The sequence below is a fragment of the Gorilla gorilla genome, chromosome 5, assembly GCF_029281585.2.
Source record: "Gorilla gorilla gorilla isolate KB3781 chromosome 5, NHGRI_mGorGor1-v2.1_pri, whole genome shotgun sequence".
NCBI lineage: Eukaryota > Metazoa > Chordata > Mammalia > Primates > Hominidae > Gorilla > Gorilla gorilla.
Window position 1 is genome coordinate 29,231,115 of NC_073229.2, and position 24,676 is coordinate 29,255,790.

Here is a 24,676-nt window from a genome sequence, read left to right on the forward strand (position 1 = left end):
CCTGGCTAATTTTTTAATTTTTTGTAGAGACAAGGCCTCATGCTGGTCTTGAACTCCTGGGCTCAAACAGTCCCCCTGAGTCAGTCTCCCAAACTGCTGGGATTACAGGCATGAGCTACTGTGCCCAGCTTCTTGATTTTAAAAAATCATTTCAAAATCTAAAAACCATTCACGAAGACTATACAGAGACAGGTGGTAAACTAGATGTGACTCATGGGCTATATTTTGCCGACCCTTGATCTATATAGCACTTTTCCAAATTATAAATGTATCATCTCTCTGAGAGTCTAGTAAGTCCCCTATGTGGGACATGTCCCCAAATTCAGAAGTCATTGCTGTTAGAAAATGGGAGCAAGTTCTACACTTCAGATTTGTTGGTATAATAAAAAGCTTGAAATAACCCAATTTGGACACAGATTATTTAAATATGTAATATGGACCATTTCTATAAAGAAGGTGATGGTATAAAGAAAGAAAATATATATATATAAAATATATAAATGGTATTTTCAGCTTGATTTCTAGAATGTTTAGTGCATAGTAAGTTTTCAGTATTGACTTGCTAATGACTTTTAATAGAGAGGTTGGATTCTCTGTATTTTTGAGGATTAAAAAAATAGTCTAATGAGATAGGTTTTGTTGTTTTAATGACTTTTGGAGTTTTAAATAAATACCTCTTATGTAACTTTATCCTAGAGTAGTGATTTCTGTCTCTACTGCATACCCAGTATGCAGTAATTCTCATGAGCAGCTCAAGTTGAGAACCATTGATCTAGCAGAGCATCTTCTCCTTTATTTTTATTTTTTTATTTTTTGAGACAGTCTTGCTGTGTCGCCCAGGCTGGAGTGCAGTGGCGTGGTCTTTGCTCACTGCAAGCCCCACCTCCTGGGTTCACACCATTCTCCTGCCTCAGCCTTCCGAGTAGCTGGGACTACAGGTGCCCGCCACCACGCCCGGCTATTTTTTTTTTTTTAATTTTTAGTAGAGACAGGGTTTCACCATGTTAGCCAGGATGGTCTCGATCTCCTGACCTCGTGATCCACCTACCTCAGCCTCCCAAATCTTCTCCTTTGATAAAGAATAGAATGAGAGCCAGGCATAGTTGTACATGCCTGTAGTAGCAGCTACTCAGGAGACTGAGGCAGGAGAATCATTTGAGCCCAGGAGTTTGAGTCCAGCCTGGGCAGCATAGCAAGACTGCTATCTCTTAAAAAAAAAAAAAAAAGAATGAAAAACTAATTTCTAAAAATATTATATTTGCAGTAAAAATGTGTGTAAAATATTTCAGACCAGTTTAAAATAGTAAAGAATGTATAAAATGATATCATTCATCTCATATCTTATCTCTAAAAGATAGCCATTGTTAGGTCTTCTTCCATTTGGTTATATGTTTTCTATACAGATATGAAAATGTACTTTTTTAAACAAATAGGATTATACAATATGTACCATTCTTTGACTTGTTTTTACTCAGTATTTTTTAGACATCTAGAGAAATTCATTTCTCATAAATAATGTTGTTGAAGGATTAAAAACAAAAGCACAGAAGATAATTTTTTAGTGGCTTGGCAACCAGAACTGATGAAAGTTACAGATTGGGAGCAGAGCTATTTCTAGTATTGTTTGGAGGCTGGAACAGATCATAACTCTGCTGCCTTTTACCCCACCAAAAAGTAACACACTGCAACAATCCAGGCAAAATTAAAGTGAGGATTATAGACAGTCTTGAGTGGGGAAATGTTACCAAAGGAATTTCTGAGATACGTTCTGGAAGAAGGGATATTCCCTTCCAGAGAATTATGGTGATTATAGGCATGAGATGCTTCAAAGTTTCTGTTGTTTTTTGTATTACGTTTTTTAAATGTTTGTTTTGTATTTTTTCAGCACTAGCAAAGTCTCTCTGGCTTCCTCCCTTCATTGTTACCCAATTGCTAGAAGCTTGGATGAGGTGGGGTATGAGTGGAGAGAGAAAACTGTGAGCCTCTGGGTGTTAACTTTAGCATAGACAGTTTAAGAAAAGGCTGTGATATTCCACTCCTGTCTTTTTACTAGGTGTTCTTCCTAGGACCTTGGGCATCTGCTTTTGCTCTAGTCCTTAGGATCCTGCGGTTCTCTTCACCTGAACTAATCCAGTAGGTTTCATGTATTTGCCGATAGTGATTGGACCTTAGACTTTAAGTCTTGCTTATCCAGAGTTGATCAAAATCTTTAGAGTCCCTGTTCACTCATGAGGTTATGTTGATCTGTCAGGTAATTCAAAATAATAGTAATAACACAAAACCTAACATAACTGTTAGGTTATGTTTTCTATCATTTTTTCCATCATAAAGAGTATGCTTTTTTAAAAGAGAGAAAGAAATATAAAAGTAAATCTGACATTAGGGTACTTTGTTCATGCTCAGTCTGATGAAGGAATAATCCTGGACTGGTCATTGGAGGACCATTTGAGATTCTATTTTAATTTTATGATTATTTTGATACCTTTGGTTTTTATAAAACATTAAACTGAAATTTTACTTTGCCTTCTATTAGGTAGATTTATTGTTGAGATCATAGCTACATATTCAGTAGTCAAACAACACTACTTTTTTATAATGTCAGATAATCTCCTGTCTATAGTGTTAAATATAGTCAATAAATAAATTATTTCCTCTAATTGTATTATAAGAACTTTTTTAAGTGGGCTTGAGGTACAAGGCGGATTGTTGACTTTTGTATTGAAGAGTCTGTGGTTGTTGCAGAGCCTTTCCTTGTCTCAGGGTAAGTTGAGAAAAGAGCTCCCTTGATGAAAATATACACCCCCATATTCTACTCCCTTATATTCTCACTTTATTAGGTTCACTTAGGAAAACTGTATCTTTCAATGTGCAAATATCTGCTGAGCAAATTGGGGTTTTTAAATTTTAATGTTTTTATTATAAATTGAAGCCATTTGTTTGAGAGTAATGATCTGAAATACTGTTTCCCTGAATGCTGGAAGAGAAAAGCCTCTAAAAGGCAAGTTTTGTCTATATTTCCGTAATCACTAGCATCTATCTCGTATGCCATTGAGAAGCATGCATGGTAGTTTAACACACACTGTAAAATATATCAGATGTCTCTTTGAAATAATTTCAAATTGCATGAGTCCATTCTACGTGCCAGTTCTTAAGAATTTGGCAGGGTAAAGCTGATTTAAAAAAAAATCTTTCTATTCTTTCGTTTTTTAAAATTAAACTTTTATTTTGAGATTATAAGAATCACAGTTGTAAGAACCAATACATAGAGAGCTTATGTACCCTTTATCCAGTTTACCCAATAGGAACATCTCAGAAATCCACAGTGTAATATATCAACCAGGATATTGACATTGATGCAATCCACCAACCTTATCCAGATTTCGCTAGTATTTCTTCTACACTTGTACTCTTCTCTATTGTGTATTTAGTTCTATACAATTGTATCACTTACATGTATATCCACCACTATAGTCAAAGAAGAAATCCATTACCACAAAGATTGCTCATGTTGCTTTTTAATAACCATACCCTCTTTCCTTTTTAAGGAGTTTTTGTTTCGTTTTAAAATTCTTAGTCATTTATGGTCTTCACCTAAGTATTTTTCAGATTTATATCATGCTTTTAAATTTTTTACTTTTTAAAAAAATTGGTAAAAACATAACTGATGAAGCACACTCGCTGTTGACTGGGGGCAGTGGCTCACGCCTGTAATCCTAGCACTTTGGGAGGCCAAGGTGGGCAGATCACCTGAGGTCGGGAGTTTGAGACAGCCTGACCAACACGGAGAAACCCCATCTCTACTAAAAATACAAAAATTAGCCAGGCATGGTGACGGGCACCTGTAATCCCAGCTACTTGGGAGGCTGAGGCAGGAGGATCGCTTGAACCTGGGAGGTGGAGGTTGCAGTGAGCTGAGGTTACTCCACACCAGGCCCCTCTCCCCGCCAAGAAAAGGCACCCACTGTTTTCTCCTCCCTCACACAGATCACTTCTGTGACAAGTGATGTGTGGTTTTTTTTCCCACACCAAGCAGTTCTCTAGGATACCAACTGGGTGTCCTACAGTTCAGTTCAGTTCTGACATTTAGCTGGTGTTAGCATCCAGTCCCGCCGGTTAAAGGCACAGTCCCAGAAACGAGTCCCATTTAGACACCAGTAGAAAGTCTGGGCTTCCCATATTTGTAACTGACTGTAAGTCGGGGGTTCCCATTGACCCCTCCTCAGGTTTCATCATTTGCTAGAAGAGCTCATAGAACTCAAGGAAACACTTCACTGGTTATGGTTACTGGTTGATTTTAAAGGTTACAACTTGAGGCCAGGCGTGGTGGTTCTCGCCTGTAATCCCAGCACTTTGGGAAGTTGAGGCAGGAGAATTACTTGAGGCCAGGAGTTCTAGACCAGCCTGGGCAGCACAGGCAGATCCTGTCTCTGCAAAAAATATTTTTTACAAACTAGCCAGGTGTGGTGGCCCACATGTGTAGTTGCAGCTACTGGGAAGACTGAGGCAGGAGGATCACTTGATCCCAGGAGATGGAGGCTGCAGTGAGCTATGGTCACGCCACTGCACTCCAGCCTGGGTGATGGAGCAAGACTCTGCCTTAAAAAAAAAAAAAAAATCATATGGTATTCATTTGTGATGATTTATTTCACTTAGCATAATGTCCACAAGGTTCATTCCTGTTGTAGCATGTGATAAGATTTCCTTCCTTCCCTTTTAAAACTGAGTAATTTTTTCCATTGTATGTGTACCATGTTTTATTTATCCATTCAGGGACTCTTGAGTTGCTATCACCTCTTGGCTATTGTGAATAATACTGATAAACATGGGTGTGCCAATATCTCTGAGATTCTGCTTTTAGTTCTTTTGGGTATATACCCAGAAAGTGGAATTGTTGGATCATATGGTAGTTTTGTTTTTAACTTCTTGAGGAGCCTCCATACTATTTTCCACAGCAGCTCCATCATTTTACATTCCTACCAACAGTAAATATCTATGTTTAATGATATTTGGATACATAGGTTTTGATTCATCCATTTTAATTCTTTAATGACTATTTTATTGACTTTTCTTTTACGATTGATAGTGACTACCTAGCCCAAATCACAGATGAGATACTTTGTATTATAGAATGTTTGCATATCAAGGATGATCCTCAAGGTGACATCTAAATATTTTAGAGTCAGCTCTTTCAGGTATAAGTGAGAGAATCCTTATATGAATAGTTTAAGTAAAAAGAGGGATTTTATTAAACGGGAACTGGGATGTGACATTGAATCTAAGGATGGTAATGAGTCAGGCCTTAGAAATAACTCATTAAGGGACTTGATTCTCTCTTGTCTTTGATGGAGCTTTTTCCTTCTTGTACTGTGGCTTTCATCATGCGACGATGAAGTAGCTTCACAAATCTTGAGCCTTTCAGCTTCAGCTACCCAAAGAGCAAGGACACTCAGTTGGTCCCAATCCAGAAGTCCCAGGGGAAGGGAACGATTGGCCCAGCTTGGATCAATTGCCTTTCTTTCCAGCCTCACTACAGTATGGTCAGGGAGAAGGAGTCAGTGCAAGGACATCTGTGGGAACTATATGGAGTGGCTGGGAAGCAGTCGGGTGGCCAGAAGGAAAGGGAATGAATGTGAGAGAGAGAATGAAGAGTGTGCTTGTCCACTGTCTCTTAAGCTGAGATGTCAGTGAACAGTCGATTGAGGTCACAGTGGGGAGATAATATTGGAGCTTGAAAAGTTCTGGATAAGGAACACTAAGATGACTAGAGGCAAATAATTTATCTGACTGATTTTTTAGTATACCAAGTTCAGGGCCACAAGGAGAAAATGACTGAAATTCTTAAAGATAAAAGGTAAAAATCATTGACTGATTTCTGGAATGATTTGAATTAGAATTACAAGGTAGTTAAAAACATTCTTAACACTGCTATTTAGGGTAGAAAATAAAAGATTCTATTTCAAACAGTAATTTTATAATTCTAAGAAGTTTACAGATATATCAGGGGTTTAATATAAAATTGATGGATGATAGCTATATAATAGGGGCATTTAGAAGAAATTAGAGTATAGTGTTAACCTTTTGAAGCCATGGAAGGAATTATTTCCCCATCAGGCATCAGCGATGATGATAAAACTTATAATGTATTCAGTGCTACTTGTGTCAGGCACTGTGTGAAGCATTTTTCTATGTATTATGTCATTTAACCTCCCAAACCATAGGTGCTCACTATTTGTTAAATTGAATTTTCTAAGTTGTGTTTCAACAGATGATTAATACTTTGCTTTTCCTTTCAGAGATGTGGTACTGGATCTTCCTCTGGGCTCTCTTCTCTTCTCTGTTTGTCCATGGTGCTGCAGGAGTGTTGATGTTTGTGATGCTGCAGAGGCATAGGCAGGGAAGAGTCATCTCTGTCATTGCAGTCAGCATTGGATTTCTGGCTTCTGTAACTGGAGCGATGATTACCAGTAAGTTGATTTTCTTTTGTCTGAGGATGTAAGTTTGTATACACTTACCATTTTGGTAGCTGTGTTCTTATTATACATGTAACATTAGTGAGATCTTTTATGTAGATTATTTTTCAACACTTAACACACTCCATCTAGAAGATAAAGATGAGCTGATTTATTCATTGAACAGATAAGTCGTTGTAATTCTGCTATGTGAAGAGTCCTTTTACAAGGTTTTGAGGGAAATAGAAAAATTCATAAAAATTGGCAAGAGGCAAGGCAGGTCAATGGGAAAATTCACAGTGATTATAGTTTCTGCTTTCAAGTTGCTCATTTTCTAGGAAAAAAGAAAGGCATAAAAATATGTCAGTGATAATTATCATAAGCAAAAGTATAGCCCTGAGGTCCTTAATGTCATCTGCCTGTGACTACAAAATAAAATTGCACTTTCTTCTTATATACACATTATTATGGCCTACTAGAAATGAGCTGTGCTAGAGTGTCTTCTAGTGCTTTGCAGGTTTCCTGCTGTGCTGCCTCATGAGCTTTTTCAGACAAGTTTTCAGGTTCATTCCCTCTGGACTTCTCTGTTTAACACTGTACTTAGGCCCAAACTCCAGCCTTGACTTCAAAGAATTAGTTTATGGTTTTGTTATCAGCAGAAGGTATCCAAGTTACCAGCAGCAAATCCATACAGGTCTGCAGCAGCCTCAGTTCTTACCTCCTCAGAAGAAATAATTTGACTGAGGGGTGTAAGACAGAAAAAGACACCAAGGCAAGCTTCAGAGCAGGAGTGGAATTTAAAAGCTTTAGAGCAGGAAAGAAAGGAAATTACACTTGGAAGAGACACAAATGGGCACTTTGGAGGTCAAGTGCCCCATTTAACCTTGGTCCTATGACTTGCTGGCCCATTTCCAGTGTCTTGCACCCCTTTTCCTTCATTCTTCCTTTAGGGTGAGCCACCCGCATGCGCAGTGTCCTCCTTACACTTGGGAGGCGAGCATGCGCAGTGTGTTTAAGAAGTTGTATTCATGCTCATCTGAGGCTTTCTTCCCTTTTCCAGTGGAATGCCCCCAAAGGTCATACTCCACCATTTTGTTTTAATGCACATGCTTGAGCCCACTTACGCATTTCCTGAGATTTTATTGGAAGCTACTGGTTACCAATTTCAAGTGTTTTTATCCATTGGGAAATTGCCTCTCCCTGGTGCCTGTGACCAATTATCATTTTAGTGTGACAACTGCCGGACCATCACCTGATGGTCACCTGACATTCCTGGTGGGTGGGGGCAGCCCTCTCCTACCCCACTCCTGACAACCTACCTATTGTAACAATTTCTGCAGCCACTGGTTGAGCAGAGCTTAGGTGTGTACCCTGTTGAGACTGGAGTGTGCCACATCTACTTGCTTAGTGTGGTTGTGCCAGGAACCGGGTGCCTCTCTGAGCTGCTGTTGATTCTGTGACTGCCAATGCAGAGTACATGTATCTGTTGCCCTTCACGTCTGGCCTATTCCCATATGTCAGGGGCAGCTCACTGCTACCACTGGATCTGTTTTGGGACTCTCTGACAGTTTCTTCTTCCTTTCTAGTTGATTCTTGCCTCAGAGATAAGAAGGCGACCTTGTCTTTATGATGCAAGGGATTCCCTTCTTTACCCTTTCCAGAGTGATTGACATCCTTTGTCTTGAGAGGAAAGCCCTACTCCCATGTCCCTGGGTATGTCCTATGGCACTAATAAGACAACCATAAAATACTTGTGGGAAATGGGGAGGAGTCTGTTTTCTTATCCTTCAATTGCTATTTTTTGTTATCTTGTGTTAAGTTTTTATAGTTGCTTTTGTTGTTTCTGCATTCAACCTATAATTTAATGATATGGATGGTACCTCATATGCTTTGTCATAGACAGGGTTTTAAACAGGTACTCAGGTTTAACTAAAGCACTTGGTCTGCTTAATAGGAGTAGTACCAGATTCAGTAGGAAAGATAGAACCGAGCCAGATTCCAGAGGGCCTTGGAAAGCTATCTGGGAGGTTTGGGCTTTATTCTGCCGGCCATGGAAAACAAATGGATATTTTTGAATGCAGTTGGCAAGGGACAAGCAGTTCAGTGGGAAATTTTGTTTTATAGTTGAATATAGAATTAATGTAAAGAAGCAAGAGAAAACCCTGAAAGAGCAGAGACCTGGTCTGTCTTCATCACTGCTCGATCCCCAAAAATAAAACAGTACCTAGAACATAATTGATATGCAAAACATATAGGTTGGATGGATAGGAGTGAGAGAGGAAGAGAGGGAGGAAAGGAAAGAAAGAAGAGGAGATAGGGAGAGAGAAAAAAGAGGAAGGAAGAGGAATTAAGAGGCATTAACTGTAATCTAAACTTGAGGCCAGGTTCTGAACTAGAGTAATGGCCGTAGGTTGGGAAGGAAGGAGTTAATGTAAGAACTATACAAAGGACAAAAAATCTAAATTAGTTGTTCATTGTGGTGGCATACAAAGAGATATGAAAGGGGCTGCCAGTAGTTTTTGACATGGCCACTGTTGTAATTGTGCAACCGTGAACAGAGGAGGAAGGAAGAAGGAGCAGCTTGTTTGGAAGTTTAAGTGGTATGTGTATATATATATGTATTTATTTGCATATATTATTGCAAAAGTTTAAAGAGAGCATGAGAAATGGAATTCTTCCATTTATCTCTGATGATATGTGTGTATATATAACCCATTTTCAATTCAGTCAAGAATAAAGTAAGCCAGTGATTTTAGAAACTGCAGTGTTATATTTTTAAATCCTTAAAAATATAAGTCTGACACAATTTCAAGTAAAAATTTGTGTCCATATTAGCAATAAAACATTTAATTTTTTTCTGGCTAATTATCTGACCTGCAAACAGGTGAATTAGGAAAACTAGCCAATGTGAATAGTGATATTTATTTTCTTAATACAAGTTGTGAATACTAGTGCATTCATAGCTGTATCTTCAGTTCAGTTATTGATTGCTAAATACCTATATTCAGTAAGATGCTGACTGAATATAGTTACATATTCATTATATTTTGCTACTTCTTAGATTTTATTTTGAAACGAGTGATTTTTCATATGTTTTTAGTTAATACCAGAATTGGGAGAAACTAGTTTCTATATAATGTCTAATTTTAGCTGTTTAATTTTAGCCAGTCTAAAAGTGTAAAGTAAGTTCTCATTGTTGGTTTAATTTGCATTTCTGTGATTATTAATGAATTTGAGCGTCTCTTCCTATGTTTATTATATATTTAGGTTTTCTTTTTTACAGATTGCTTCTTTAAATTCTGTGGTTTTCTTTTGGTATTCTTGTTTCCTTTTTATTAAATTACAGATATTTTTATATATTAGAGATATTGACCTCTTGTTGGTTTTGGACTTTGCAAATAATTTATCTCAGTCTTTTATCAGTTACCTTCATCCATGATATCATTTACGGAGCAGAAATCCTTAGTTTCGACACGATCAACTGAAAGGGTTTTTGTCTTATGGTTTATACTTAAATATTTTATTAAAGAAGTTATCCTCCATTCCAGTGCCAAAAGATATTCTGATATATTTTCTTCTATTAATTTTACAGTTTTTCCTTTTGTATTAAGGTCTTTAATTCACCTGTAGCAGGAAGTGGCAAACATTTTTGTAAAGGGCCAAGTAATAAATATTTTAGATTTCGCAGGCTAGTGGTCTCTGTCACATTATTCAGTTCTGCCAAGGTAGTGCAAAAGCAGCCATAGACATATGTAAATGAATGCGCATGGCCTGTTTCAGTAAAACGTTATTTCTATTTACAACAGAGGCATCGGGCATTCAGGCCATAATTTATCCTCCATATAGAGTCTACCTTTGTTTTAGGTATTAGATAGGATTCTATGTATTTTTTTCCCCCACTGCCATATAGTAAATCAGTTTTTATCATGCCAAACACTAAAAAATTCATCATTTCCTTGTTGATTTGTAGTGCCACCTTTATTGTATATTACATTCTCAAAGTACAGGGATCTGTCTCTGAGCTCTATTCTGATTCATTGGTCTTTTTATCTATTCTTGTAGAAAGGTCACTTTTTTTTTTTTTAATCCCAGTGGTTTTGTGGTATATCTTAATATCTGTCAGGAATAGGTCCCTCTTGTTACTTTCCTTTCTCAAAGTTAACAGCTGTTGATGGGCCTTTATTCTTTCATATAAATTTTAGACTATGTCTACTGGATCACTCAAAAAGTATGATAATGATTTTTATTTTTATTAGGATTTAACTGAATATAGAGGGAAGAATTGGCATATTATACCACCCAAGAACATGTAGTGTATCTCTATTTATTGAGATCATCTTTTTGATGATCTCATTTATTGAGATCGTCTTTTACGTCTTTTATTAGAGTTTAAAAACGTTTTTCTCAACAGGAAGTTTGTATACTTTTTATGAAGTTAATTCCTAAACTCCTGTTACGGCTATTGTGCATGGATATCTTTTGATTACATTGTTTAGTTTTATTGGTGTGGAGAAATACTATTAAGCTTTGTAAGTCAGGTATATGAAAGATTAACAAAAAACTGGTTCTTTGGAGAGATAAGATGAATAGACTGCTGGCAAACTAAGAAAAAAGGGTTAAGGCAGAAGAGTAAAATACAGAGCATAATAGAAGAAATACTAAATCTCAATAATAAAGATAGAGAATTATAAAAATAAAATAGTTTTATGAACAGCTATACCTAAATATAAAATGTCAAAATTTGACATAAGGGGAAATAGAACATATGAATAGGAAAATAATTATTTTTGCCAATTGCAATATTAAAGACCCTTCTTTCAAAAAACTCCAGGCCCAAAGGGGTTTACAGGAGAATTCCACCAAACTTTCAAGAACAACTAGTTCATATTTGATCCAAGTTACTGCAGAAAATAGAAAGAATAAAAGCTGTGCACAGCTTGTTTGCAGAGGTCAGTGTAATCTTGTTGCTAAACAAGATGAGGGCTACACCAGAACCTTAGGAATTGCTATTCTTGGAATGCAAAGATAATTCAATATCAGAAATGAGTGCAGCTGTATTTCAAGAAAACATTATTGATGGACACTAAAATCAGAATTTCATATAATTTTCATGTATCATGAAATGTTAATCTCTGGATTTTAAAAAATCACTTTAAAAATGTGAAAACTATTCTTAGCCTGCATGCTGTACAAAATAGGTGGGTGGGCCAGATTTGTGGACTGTAGTTTGCCAACCTCGATCTAACTATGCAAACTGATAGAATCAACACATTATTCAAACTAATTCTTGCCTTAAACTTGTTCTATTTTTTTTCTGTTTTTCCACCCATAGCTCTTTGTGCCTCTTCACCCTTAACCTTTATCATATGCTTGCTTTTTTTTTTTTTCTTTTTCCATTTTAGAGATAGAGTCTGGCTCTGCTGCCCAGGCTGGAATGCAGTGACACACTCATACCTTACTGTACCCTTGAACTTCTGAGCTCCAGTGATCCTCCCAACTCAGCCTCCTGAGTCGCTAGGACCACAGGCTATCATTTGCTTTCTGTCAGGAAATACACAGGGCAGATCACATCACTTTTCATTGGAATGCCCATCTGCAGGCACTTGATGTTGTGTATCAATGTTTTCTGTCTGCTGATGACTCTCCTGTTCCCCTTCGTTCTTGTAGTTTTGTATATTTTACTCACCTTCAGATCATCTTACCAGTATTGCTTTCTCCACTTCATTTGGGATCTTTCCTTATTTCTAATTGATCATGTTTGCCACTGTTGACAGTGACAGATCCACATGTGTTATTTATTTCAAGAACCCTATCCCACTTCTCTGCATGCCTGCATATATATTAGCCTCATAAATCACCAAGAAAATAAAGATCTTAATGTACTCTTTCAACTAGCTGTTGTTCAGCAAGACACCCTAAGGAGAGTGAAAACTAAAGAACAAACTGGGGTAAGATATTTGTTAAAACAATATATAACTTCACATAATTGTAAAAAGATTAACATCTAGACTATATATTTTTTAAAAACCCTGTGACTCAAGTTATAAAAAGACAACCCAGTAGAAAAGTGAATAAAGGACTTAAGCATTTCATAGAAGTAGAAACCCTAATGGCTAATAATACGTGAAGAGAAACTCAATCACATTAATTGCCAAGGATTTGTAAATTAATCAGATAGATAATATCTCTTACCCACTAGATTGGCAAAAAAAATTAAAAAACAGAAAAGGATGTCACCTGCCTCTGAGAATATGGAGTAACTGAAATACACATTGGTACAGCTAATTTAGAAAAATAATTTGGCACTATCTAGTCAAGTTGAAAAGGCCCATACCATAGGGCTGAGCAGTTCTGGTTTTACCCGTGGGTCATGGAGAAACTCTTGACTGCATGTGTGTGCTAGGGGTCGTAGACAGGAACATTCACAGGAGCAGTGTTTGGGATTGTAAAGGACTGAAAACAAAGAAATGTTGTTGGCCATAGAGTGGATAAATAAATTGTGGTATATTCATACTTGGAATTCTGTATGGCAGTGAAAATGAATAAGTTATAGCTGCATACAAGGAATATAGTTATTTCCTACTATATTCCATAATATATTTATGCCCTGCTATTTTAAATCAAGAGTTTATTTAACTTTTTCATTGTATACCAATATTTTTATTTGATAAATAGGATTGAAAGATATCCTGGCATTTAAAATGAAATATCTTTCATATCCTGACATTTAAGATGAAAGTTTCTTGGAATTTTAGGGACGTTTTAGGCAAGTTAGGTATAGAAGTTAAGTTAGAGTTTAAAAATTTTATTACGTGAGTAATATATGATTATATTCATTATGTAAAACTCAAAACATTATAGATAGAGCAAAGCCCCTTTTGACCAACACTCTCAAACTAGTGCTCTTCTCAGAAGTAAGCCCTATTTTCAGTTTGGTATGTATCCACCAGATATTTGTTGATGCATTACATTCATTCATACATATTTACATACATACACGCATACGTACACACATACATATGTATGTATGTACTAGTAGAGAATATGTATTGTTTTATGTTTTATTTTCTTTGTTACCTAAATGATATATCTAAGTTATTTTTATTTCAGTTCATACAAATCTATATTTTCCTTTTGAAATTGTATGGGTTCATGGTATGGACTTCATATAGTTTATCTCCAACTGGTGGTGGACATTTGTTTTGTTTTTGTTTGATTACAGAAATGCTGTATTGATTGTGTGTGTTTATGCATGTATATATGTGTGTTTATATTCTAAATATTAATCATCAGTTTGTTTTGCATATAGCAAATATTTTTCCAGTCTGTTCATTGATGTGAAACCTTTATGGGTTTTACCCTTTTTTTGTGGTCTTAAGATCTCTTTTCCTAGGATCATAAACATAATTCTCTTACATTTTAAAGTTTAGATATGTACTTTTGTTTTTAACATTTAGTTATTTAATTCATCTGAAATTTATTTTGGGGAATGGTGTGAAGCCGGGACCTAAATTTATTTTTTTGAAATGGCTACCAGTCGTTCCAACACCATTTATTGAATGGTGAATCACTGACTGGAATTATCTTTATCCTTTACTACTATGATGACTACTAGCCAAAATTTGTTGAGTACATACTAGGATCATCCACTGTTTTAAGCACTTGACAAGTGTCATCTCTTAATCTTCGTGCCCACCTATTTTACAGTGGAGGAAGCAAGGCATGGGAGGCTGTGATTGTCCAGTGTAACACAGTTGCTAAGTAGTGGAGCTTGGATTTTAATCCAGGAGCCTGGCTCTACAACCCATGCTCCTCACCTTATGTAAGCATACAACGTTTGAATTGACACAGTTGTTTGCCGTTTCGCAGGCAGCCTGAGCTAGTTAGTAATTGCTTCGATTTTCCCCTTGTTGTGGATCGTGATTGAAAACTTAGTATCAGAGGGATGGAGGCCAAAATGTGGTTTTTAAAATGGAAGATAGTCATATAAATCTAGGATGAATCCAAAGAGAAAGAGTATTACTCTAGTTTATTTTAATATAATTTCTGATAACAAAGGTGTAGGATACTTAATATTTTTAAAGAATGTCATCTAATTCTAAAATTTGGATATGTGACCAATTATACAAGTGATTTCATTGTTTGGTTAAGTAAATGTTGGTGCTACTAGGAGTTTTGAGATGCTTATTAGCTACTTTATCATTCTCTGAATTCTTCGTTCTCATTTTCACTTAGTATAAATATGAAGTGATAGAATGATTTTGGGATTTATAGCCAGACTAACCTGGATTGAAAAATCCCAGCTCTTGTACTTGCTGTATTTCCTGGGGCTAGTAACTGAACCTCTCTGAACCTCTGTTTTTTTCATCTTTAAATTAGGTGATAATACTGAGGGGGTGGTATGATATTTAAATATGATAATATTTGTAAAGTTCCTGCAAAATACATAGTATATGGTAAGTACACTATTTTAATTTCCTTTTATTTTAAAACATGTATATGAAAGTCTTTGGCTTAGGTTAGTAATTTGCTTTTCCTGTTTACATCTCTTACAGAGCAATACAATAACTTTTATTTGGAAGATTTTGAGTGAAGTACGAAGAATTAATCTTTAGCTAATTTTTTTCTAAGTTGACAAGTAAAAATTATATTCTAATTTTCATGACTAGGTTTCCGTCTTAATTGTAATTGTCAATTCAGTATTTTCGGATAACTTCTCGTCTTTGTCTTATGTTTCTTTTATCTAACCATTTTAGGATATATAGACAGTTTTTCTAGAAAAATAGTTTTCAGGCCATCTCCATCTGTGGGATGGCATATTATAATTTAAATGTTTCCTCCTTTATGGTTCCTAAATGTACTTTTAAAGTTAGCCACTTAGATACCACATCATTATGGATGGTCTGTGAAGATCAGATGTTGAATCAGATGGGCACTGAGGTTCCTCATACACTGAGATTCTCCCGTTCTCAGAAGTGTACATTACCTAAGGAACCTCACTAGAATAGATGTCAAGTTCATTTTCCATTCTTATTAGACGTCAAGATACTAGTCTCCAAATAACCTAAGAGTCGGATGGTTTATTTAAAAAGCAAGAACTATTTTGTATGGTAGATTGTGAGGTGGATTAGTCAGGTATTATATTTTACATGATATTTAAGAATTCATATTATTCAGAAAAGATACCTTTAATATTAAAATATTTATTAATAATTTAGAATTACATTAAATTATGTTATTTTTCTGCATTATCATTTGTAATTATCAGTATGTTATATTGTATGTTTACAAAAATGCTAAAGAGGTCTAGTTAATTGAATGCCCAGGTGAGAGGTTGCAATAATGAATTATTCATTGTTTATGAACATATTTGCTATCAAGTGTGCAGCATATACCATAAATATATATCTTTTGGTTGAATAGAAAAGTCTGTTTTTCAAATCAGTGGCTAAGTGTATTATGGTAAGTTGTAACTTTCACCAATCACAGGGAAACTTTTTCATAGAAAGTGGATAAAATGAGAAAAAAATGATGACTTATGTTTTGATGAAATGAAAAGAGCTCTTAAGGTGCAGCATGCAGTGTGTTATAAAACGAGTGACTGTATCCCTTCATTTTTCTCCCGTTTCTCCTTAGGTGCAGCAGTAGCGGGCATTTACAGAGTAGCTGGGAAGAACATGGCCCCTTTGGAAGCGCTGGTATGGGGCGTTGGACAGACTGTACTGACATTAATCATCTCCTTTTCAAGGATCCTCGCTACACTTTGAGGTTTCTGTGGGAATGTCTTACTTCACATAAGGAAACAGATGTACAGATTCCCTGAAAACGGCATTGTTAACAAGTGGAAATGAAATTGTGCAAGAATGTGGACTGAGCAGGTCAAAGCATAAGGAAGACCTTGAGCTGTGTGGAAGGATTGCCCTCTGGTGTTCAAGTGATTGCACTACCGCACTGCACCTTATGTGCCTCTGTCTCAGGCAAGGTGCATTAAGACACTATGTAAAGTTACAAGAAAAAGCACCTTGTTTAGCTGCCTATCGGGTTAACATTGGTGTTGAAATCATCGTTCCTAACAGTGTTGTGTTAAGTTACAGGGACGTTTCGAGGTATTGATACATGTGCCAAACTCTTTTCTTTTTGTTAACATTGATCATGTGACAATTTGCAAGTGTAGATGTAGCTGAGTGCTGTGAACACATTTGACATGAATTCAGGTAATGTACTAAGATTTTTGTTCTGTAACACTAAATCCCGTATGAGTGCTAAATACTGAATTGTTCAATATGAGAGAAATTATTTGGTTTTTAATGTTGCGCGTTTCTGGGATTTAGGGCTTCAGTATGTTTAGGTATTATTGTTATTTAATTGATGTGGAAGATAAGTCTTCTTACTGAAGACTAGCTCAACTGTTTTAAGAACTCACAGTAGCTCTATAGGGTGCATACTTTTCACCAACTTAAATAACACCCTTTTAATAGCTTCCCTCATGCATCCATATTCTGTTTATACAAATTCAGAAACTTGAAGGGTCATACACATTGATTGTAGTTTGTGCGTCATAAAAATGTAATTTGAAAATTTTCTTAAAAATTTTTGTAAGAAAAAAGTCTGAAATGCATGTTGCATTCTTTGACCCTTCTAAAGAAAGTTTTTGCCTTGTATCTCATGGACAAAACATCTTTATAACTAGTATCTCAGTGGGATTATATTACGTGTTGCATATATCTTGATTTTTGACAAAACATAAACAGTCTTTCATTCTGGAGTATTAACTGTTTTTAGAGAGTGGCCTAAATTAGGCTCTGGAAATAAAGACCTCATTTGTAGAAATAAGTAACAAGTAAGTTATATAGGAAGAGTAATGAACTATTTTACTTTGGACATGTGGCAACATCATAATTTTGCTAAGTAAAAATTGGGGAATACAGTAGGTAATTTTAAAATTTGGCAGTTAGTCTCAGCATATCAATGCAGTACTGAGCGTGTATTAGAGTAATTCAGTTGTTCAGTTCTTGATTTATGATATGAAGTTATGATTTAAGTTTAGTAGAAGAATCTGTGAGGGCATATATCAAAAGTGGAAATGTCCTTTATATAAAACATTTTAAGAGGTTCTGGCAATACGTAATTGTAAGAGTATAGGAAGTAGGGTTGAACTGGTCTCCTAATGAGATTTTTTTGGCACCAGATACAATTATAATGTGCTAACTCAAAGGAGACATTGCAGAGAATATGAAGTTAAGGATAATCCAAAAATAACCTGGTAGCCTTGCTGTTTAATCCAATTTGCTATAAAAGTAGGCCTTTGTTATATTACATTCAAATTTAAGAACTTTGTTACCCATACCACTTTTTCTCTACCCAGAAGCAGAGTATATCCACAGCTTATCAATGAGAAGTTGGAGAGGCAGTACTTTTCTCAGTATGGAAGCCAATTTGGGGGATTTACTAACACTGGCTTGGAAATTTGTTTTAAAAAAATAATAAGCAACTATGCATGGATCTTTGAAGTAAATCTTAAAATTGATTATTTTTATTATGTACAAGCCTGAAATTGTTTTCATGTGTTCTTTATATTCCTGATGTTTTTACAAATTAAATTTAGGCATAACTTTTCCAAGTCAATCTGATTTTTTCTTTTCTGCCAGACTTGAATTGTGTTCTTCTTTTACTTTGGCTATTCTGTCAATAATTTAAAGCATTCGTATTCTTCCAGAGGAATTACCAATAGCATGTGGAAATTGTTTCAGATCTACAGAATGAATACTTATTTTAACATATGGTTATTTTATGATTTAAGAAAGTTATGGTAAAGTAATATGGAGCATGATTCATAATCCAAAATTAACAAGAAAATAACTTGGATACATTAAATGTACTAATGTGTGGACCAAAGAGATTTAAACTATTGTTTTTACTCTAGAATGAAAGTATAATTGAACAGTTAATAATTAGTTTGTAGAGTGTCCTGCAGTTATTATCAAGTTGCTTTACGTTATCAATTGTGTGTGTATGTGTATACTTTTAATTTTAGGGGTTATTTTTGGTTTCTTTCCTGTTTTCAGTTATTTCCATTGAGATTTTGTGCAACTGTCTCTCTTTTGATGTTTTGAGATGCAGTTGAATAGTTTTGAGTTTATGAATTGTCTTAATAGCTATTTATATGCTGAAATTTTTAAAAAGTTAGTAGCTTTCCTATTGACACAAGAAATGTTTAATGATATATATACACACACGTATATATCATTATATAGGTATATAGAGAGCTGCTATATATGAATACAGTCTACTTGGAAAGCTTTTTTTCAGTGAACACTTTCATGTTCTAGTGGAAAATTTGTTCAGTGTAATGATCTTTTAAATAGGTTTGAGGATGTTTGAAAATTTTGAATTTTGGGAAAATTTTCTTCACTTAATAGAGCTGGAGACCCTTGTTTTGGACATGACAAAAGTCCTTATTGATGTATTTGGGTTATATACTTTGTTAAAATTTATATGTGATTTAGCAGTACATTTTCTTCGTGACAAATGCAAGAAGGGAGGGAGGATCCTCTATAGTGGACACTCCTTTATTTAAAAAATGTTTAATAAAATATTGTTTATAGTGAAATCAGCTCCCCAAAGAAGGAACTCCTACATGCCCAAACTAATTACAGTTGAACATACTGATTTAAAATGCCATAGATCACAGCTAGTCAGGAGGCCTCAAATAAACTGCAAATAATGCTTAAAACTTTAAAAGAAGGAGAACCAGCAGTCTTCCCCATGGGACAGTTCCAAGGTAATAGCCTACCTTGCCTAGGATAAGTGAAGTCCTAAATGATGGCTATCTTCAGGGCCTGGAGCAGAATTATTCTTTAGATCTTAATGTTTACCAAACAGTGTTACAGTTTGTTACCCAATATACTTTCTTAGTATTTGCAGCATACATTTCACTGCTCAAAAAAGTATAAGGGTTTTGTTTGTACTTTAAATGAGAGAAATAAAGAAATGAGTTGGCCTGTATATCTTGTATTTGTGATATGAGCAACGGGATAATTTGAAATCACAGAATGTTGTGGAAAAGGTCTTTAAAGAACCTCTAATGAAGAAAGTGTGGCTGCCACATTGATGTACCTAGGCTGCCACTCATACACCACATAATTCTATTTTGTAAACACTTTGTGTGGATCCACTATGTAAAGTGCTCTACCAAGTATTTTCTCTAGTAAGAAGTACAAGAATTACCAAGATGGAATTCTTTACCTTGAGTCCACCAAGAGCTAGCAAGATGATTTTTAAATCCTAAAAAGTTTGGGACAACATTTTGCTTCCTGATTTTAGTTGAGAGTTAGCCTGTTATCCCTCCAAATTCTCATTTTCCTGGTTCATCCACTAAATAGAATTTCCATAACTGAGATATCATGGCTGTGACATAGTGAAGAGAATACGAGACTCCAAGCCAGCAACACAGATTGAATTAAAACTCTGTCACTTGTCAACTTTTTGACCTTGAGCAAATCACTTAACTTCTCTGAGCCTCAGTTCATACTCCGTAAAATGTGACTAATACCTCATGTAGTTATTGTGAGGATTACGTGAGATTGTTTATGAATGGCAAAGCAGTACGTATTTCACAGTAAATGATCAACTGATAGTCTCTAGAATTTTTTTAAATTACATTTTGCAATTGCATTACCAATTGAATATGTTGTTTTGTAAAATTCATCAATTTTCTTTCATTTCTATATTTTCCTTACATATACTTTAGGAAAGAAACTAAAAACATTCCCTTATAATCTTGCTTCATCTCCTTTTCACTTTTTCTTTTTAAAATCAGCAGATCTTTAAGAACCTTTTGTGAATTGGTGGTGGTGGAAATGGCCAGTGCAAGCAGGATTAAATTAGGAGTTCTGTTGACCACTGGTTAAAATAGGAAAAGGGTAGAGAGGTAGTCAGCCTTGACTCCTTTATCTATTCCCACTTACTTCCCTTGGATTCATTCAGCCATGTTGATTTATTGACTTTCTGCTATTTGCTAATTATTCTTCTTGAAAAGTATTAGCGATATATAACCCTTCAGTCTTCTATATGTCTGTTTCTTCTGCCGGCCCTGGGCCCTTGGCTCTACAGTGTAGTGCCAATTCTGTAGAAAAATAGAATGATATTCAGTGTCTACCAAGTCCTTTCTTCCACAGGCCAAGGGTGCTTAAGCCCTAGCTGTTATTTTGTTTCTTTTATTTATTTATTTTTTGAGACGGAGTTTCGCTCTTGTTGCCCAGGCTGCAGTGCAATGGCATGATCTCAGCTCACCGCAACCTCTGCCTCCCAGGTTCAAGCGATTCTCCTTCCTCAGCCTCCCGAGTAGCTGGGATTACAGGCGTGCACCACCATGCCTGGCCAATTTTGTATTTTTAGTAGAGACAGATTTCTCTGTGTTGGTCAGGCTGGTCTCAAACTCCCGACCTCAAGGGATCCACCCACCTCGGCCTCCCAAAGTGCTGGGATTACAGGTGTGAGCCGCCGTGCCCAGCCTATTTTTTTTTAACTTTAAATACTATTATTTTAAATTTATGTTCATTATGTAATTCAGGGAGTAACGATGCCTGGAGCAATTTCTGAAATATTCTCAAACCACTTCACTCTTGACACTACAGATTTTTCTGTCAGTCTCAATCAGAATCTCTGCAGTCATTATTTGTTTTTAAGATGTGAGGGACGAGGAAAATTACTGAAGAAATTCTAGCAGATTTCGATTGCAGAGAAATTTGGTAACACTTTTTGGGTAACTGGGTAAATTACTATTTCTTTTAATAATCGGGTGAAACTCTGAATTGTTAAAACGGACCAATAATCAAATGGTTTTATAATCTTTCTTAACTTCCCGTCCTTGTTATAACATCTTGGAAGAAGACTCTTCAGGATAAAAAGGATATTATTTGATTAAAAATTATAGCATTTGGAGAGGTAACACGCAAAAACAAAAACATATTTGACAAAGCGCCCTACATCCTGTGTTTTGTTAGGACTAGAAACTATACTGGATGAGTATGTATACTGCATGTTTACACATGCTGTGTTTCTTTATATGTGAGGCTTCACTGACCACCGTGCATTTTGAAATTGTATTGCATTTTGTGTGTGTGTGTGGTGACAGGTTTGCTCTTCTCACTTAAGGAGCTCTGTTCTGTGTAGGCAGTACAGTGTTGTTAGGGAGGTTGCTGAATTATCTAAAAATGTATCCATGAATTTGGGGGAAATAATGCTTAATATCTGAAATATTTTCAGTAAATGTGGAGATATATCAGATAATACTTTTAAATTAGTGGAAACACATTTCTGAGTGAACTGAGCTATGAACTATAATCATCTCTTCCCCTGAGTTTGGGAAGTTGTTTTCACATTCTTTACATTTATTGCACATATACTGAACTTACATAATAACTCTTCCCTGATTTTGAGAACGAATTTAGCAATTTCCTAAAAATCTTCCTCCTCTTTCCATACAGATGTCGTATGTTATAGTTTAAACATATGTACAATTTGTTGATAGAATCCAAGGAGCTGGTTTAGGAAAGAATATTCTTAACCCCTACGGTTATGCAGCTCTAATCTTACTGAAACGTAAATACTTTAGGCAAGTCAGGAGAGCATGAACCTCATACATACGTTTTTACGATTATGTACTGAACCCACATGTATCTACTCTTGGTAGTAACATGACTCTACCCTTTTGGGGAATGTATTTAGGTGGATAACTGAAACAGAAAAGCAGTTTGACACAAATACACAGAAAGAGGAATTGCGGTGCATAATCAATCGTCTGAGTCCCGTAACTGTAACACTTTTTCTCTTATAAATTGGTAGTTCCTAAAAATCACCACTTTAAACATTTTATTCTGTCTTGCTGAATTAAGCAGAAATCACTTTTTTTAGAGCCTTGTTTAAAGGAACGTTAACTCGAGAGTACTACTGATGATGAAGCTTCTCTTGTTTTTAAAGTATTTACACATCATTGTTAAGTATTTTTGGAATGGAACATTTTAAAGTTTTCTCCGTAGAAAGCAACATAGTGGCACTTGTTGAGTAAGTAAATCATCATAAAAATGACTTGCTTTTAATAGCAGATGAGTTGATAGTTTAACACTTTCTTAATGTTTTTGATGTTGGATGCATTTACAATGGAAGAATTTTTTTAAAAGATTTGGCCCTCTCACCAATACACACATTCAGACTTGAGCTGCACACATTTAGATGAACAAACAGGAAATTCACGGTATTTTTTGTTTTAGCCATCCAAAATTCATAGGATTCTACCAAAAATATTAGCCCCTGACTCTAGTTATTCTGAGATGAGGGAATCAACTTTATCTTGAAAGTTAACTAGCTAAAATGTCTTTATTTAAATAGCAAAAATATAGTTTACCTGACAGGTATTAAAAGTCTCACTTTCAAATTGTGTTAACTCTCAGACCACTGATGAATCATTTGGTAAATCACAGGCAGATTTTAAAAGCTAAATGAAGCCTTAGTGCCTTGAAAGTTAAGATACTTGTGCAAAGTGGATTTAGCAAGATTCAGGATTGGCACCAGTGAGTTGGCTAGGTACACATCACCTGTGACTGGGAATTCAAAGTTTAGAAAGCCTAACGAATAGTAGCTACTAACTTCATATGGTTCAATGTAAATCAGTTACTTAGTCATTGACTGTGACAGATGACAGCTACTTTCACTATATTTTCATGATGTGGTATTTTTCTCTATTTTTTCTTTTTCCAAGTATGAAATGGAAAAAAATGTAGTTAAGAAAATTAAGTGTGAGACTTTAAAATTTAGTTTTGTTGTAAACTAGAGATTCTAGTGAACAGTGTTAGTTTTATACTGTAGTACAGGGCACACACTTTAACCTTTAGAAATATGTTTACCATCAGGGATTTATTTTTACTATAGAAATACTAAATGTACTGTGAAGCTTAAAGACAGGAGAATAAATGTTGGAGGGGTAATACACAAAAACAAAGGCATATTTGATGAAGTACCCTGTGTTAAGCGAACACAATTTCCCCTTCTGTTAAGACTATAAGCTATACTGTATGAGTATGTGTACTGCATGTTTACATAAAACAGTTTAATTTTGAAGGATTATTTTAAAAACTTTATATATAATACCTAACAAGCTGTAAATATTGTATATTATTGATTTTTAATTTTATATAAGCAATTTTTTATTTCCCAATTCATGTACAAATCTCATTATGTATATAGCATAATTTCCTGGAGAACACAAATTTTGCAGTGAATTTTAAGTAATTTTAATTGCAGTAAGCATCAGTTTAGCCTAGAGATGTTGATCTTTATTTTAAATTATTTTTCACCATTCTCATTTTCTTCAAAGGGCAGCAATAAACATATGCAAGTTATTTTTAATTATAGAAAGTAGGTCTACAAAGATAAGATCTAGGTTCCAATTCATTGCTTTAAGGAAAAGATGCACAATTACTGTCATTCAGTGTCTAATCACAGGGCCATTTCTGAGGCCCACATGTGGCTCTCCTCTTTGTAATATACAGGGTGAACTCTTCACTGATACACACAAGACAACTGTTAAAAAGTGAATCCAGCACTTAAATGTCATTACACACAATTTATTGGATTAAAAATTTGTAATATACAGTATTTTAATAAAGTTTCTGTATTCAATTTCATGCACTTATATATAAATAAACCTGTCTTTGAAAGCTTTGTGGGGTGTTTGACTCTTGGTGATAAGTATTTTCAGTTCATTCACTATGGACTCAAATGTCTTCTCTTGCCTTTTTGTCAATTTTTCTGGCCCTGTTTTACCTACAGATTTAGGAGTTAGTCCTTAAAAGCCGAGAGGCGACCAGCTTGGCCAACATGGTGAAACCCGTCTCTACTAAAAATACAAAAAAATTAGCTGGACGCTGTGGTGTGTGGCTGTAGTCCCAGCTACTTGGGAGGCTGAGCCTGGGAAATCACGGGAGGTGGAGGTTTCAGTGAGCCAAAAACGTGCCACTGCACTCCAGCCTGGGCGACAGAGTGAGACTCTGTCTCAGAAAAAAAAAAAAAAAAAAAGGTGCGAGGCATAAAGTCTGGTTAATAGACTTGCCTAGGATCAATCCTGGGCCACATAGCATCTACTTCTGAGTTACCGTTTAAAGAAACATGCTATCAATTTTATTAATAAGGAGCTACCGTTTGTTGAGTGCTTCTTATCTGTTAAAGAC

At 35.5% G+C, this 24,676-nt stretch overlaps 1 protein-coding gene across 1 annotated transcript in view; it reads left to right on the plus strand.

Moving 5' to 3' along the window:
* The window catches only part of TMEM170B (transmembrane protein 170B), a 44,916-nt gene extending 20,745 nt beyond the window's left edge, over positions 1 to 24,171 (plus strand). The window contains exons 2-3 of the mRNA XM_004043276.5: positions 6,294 to 6,464; positions 16,086 to 24,171. Coding sequence (XP_004043324.1) covers positions 6,294 to 6,464; positions 16,086 to 16,216 — 302 coding nt within the window. The 3' untranslated portion in view covers positions 16,217 to 24,171. The remainder of the gene's footprint in view (positions 1 to 6,293; positions 6,465 to 16,085) is intronic.
* Positions 24,172 to 24,676: the final 505 nt, after the last annotated feature.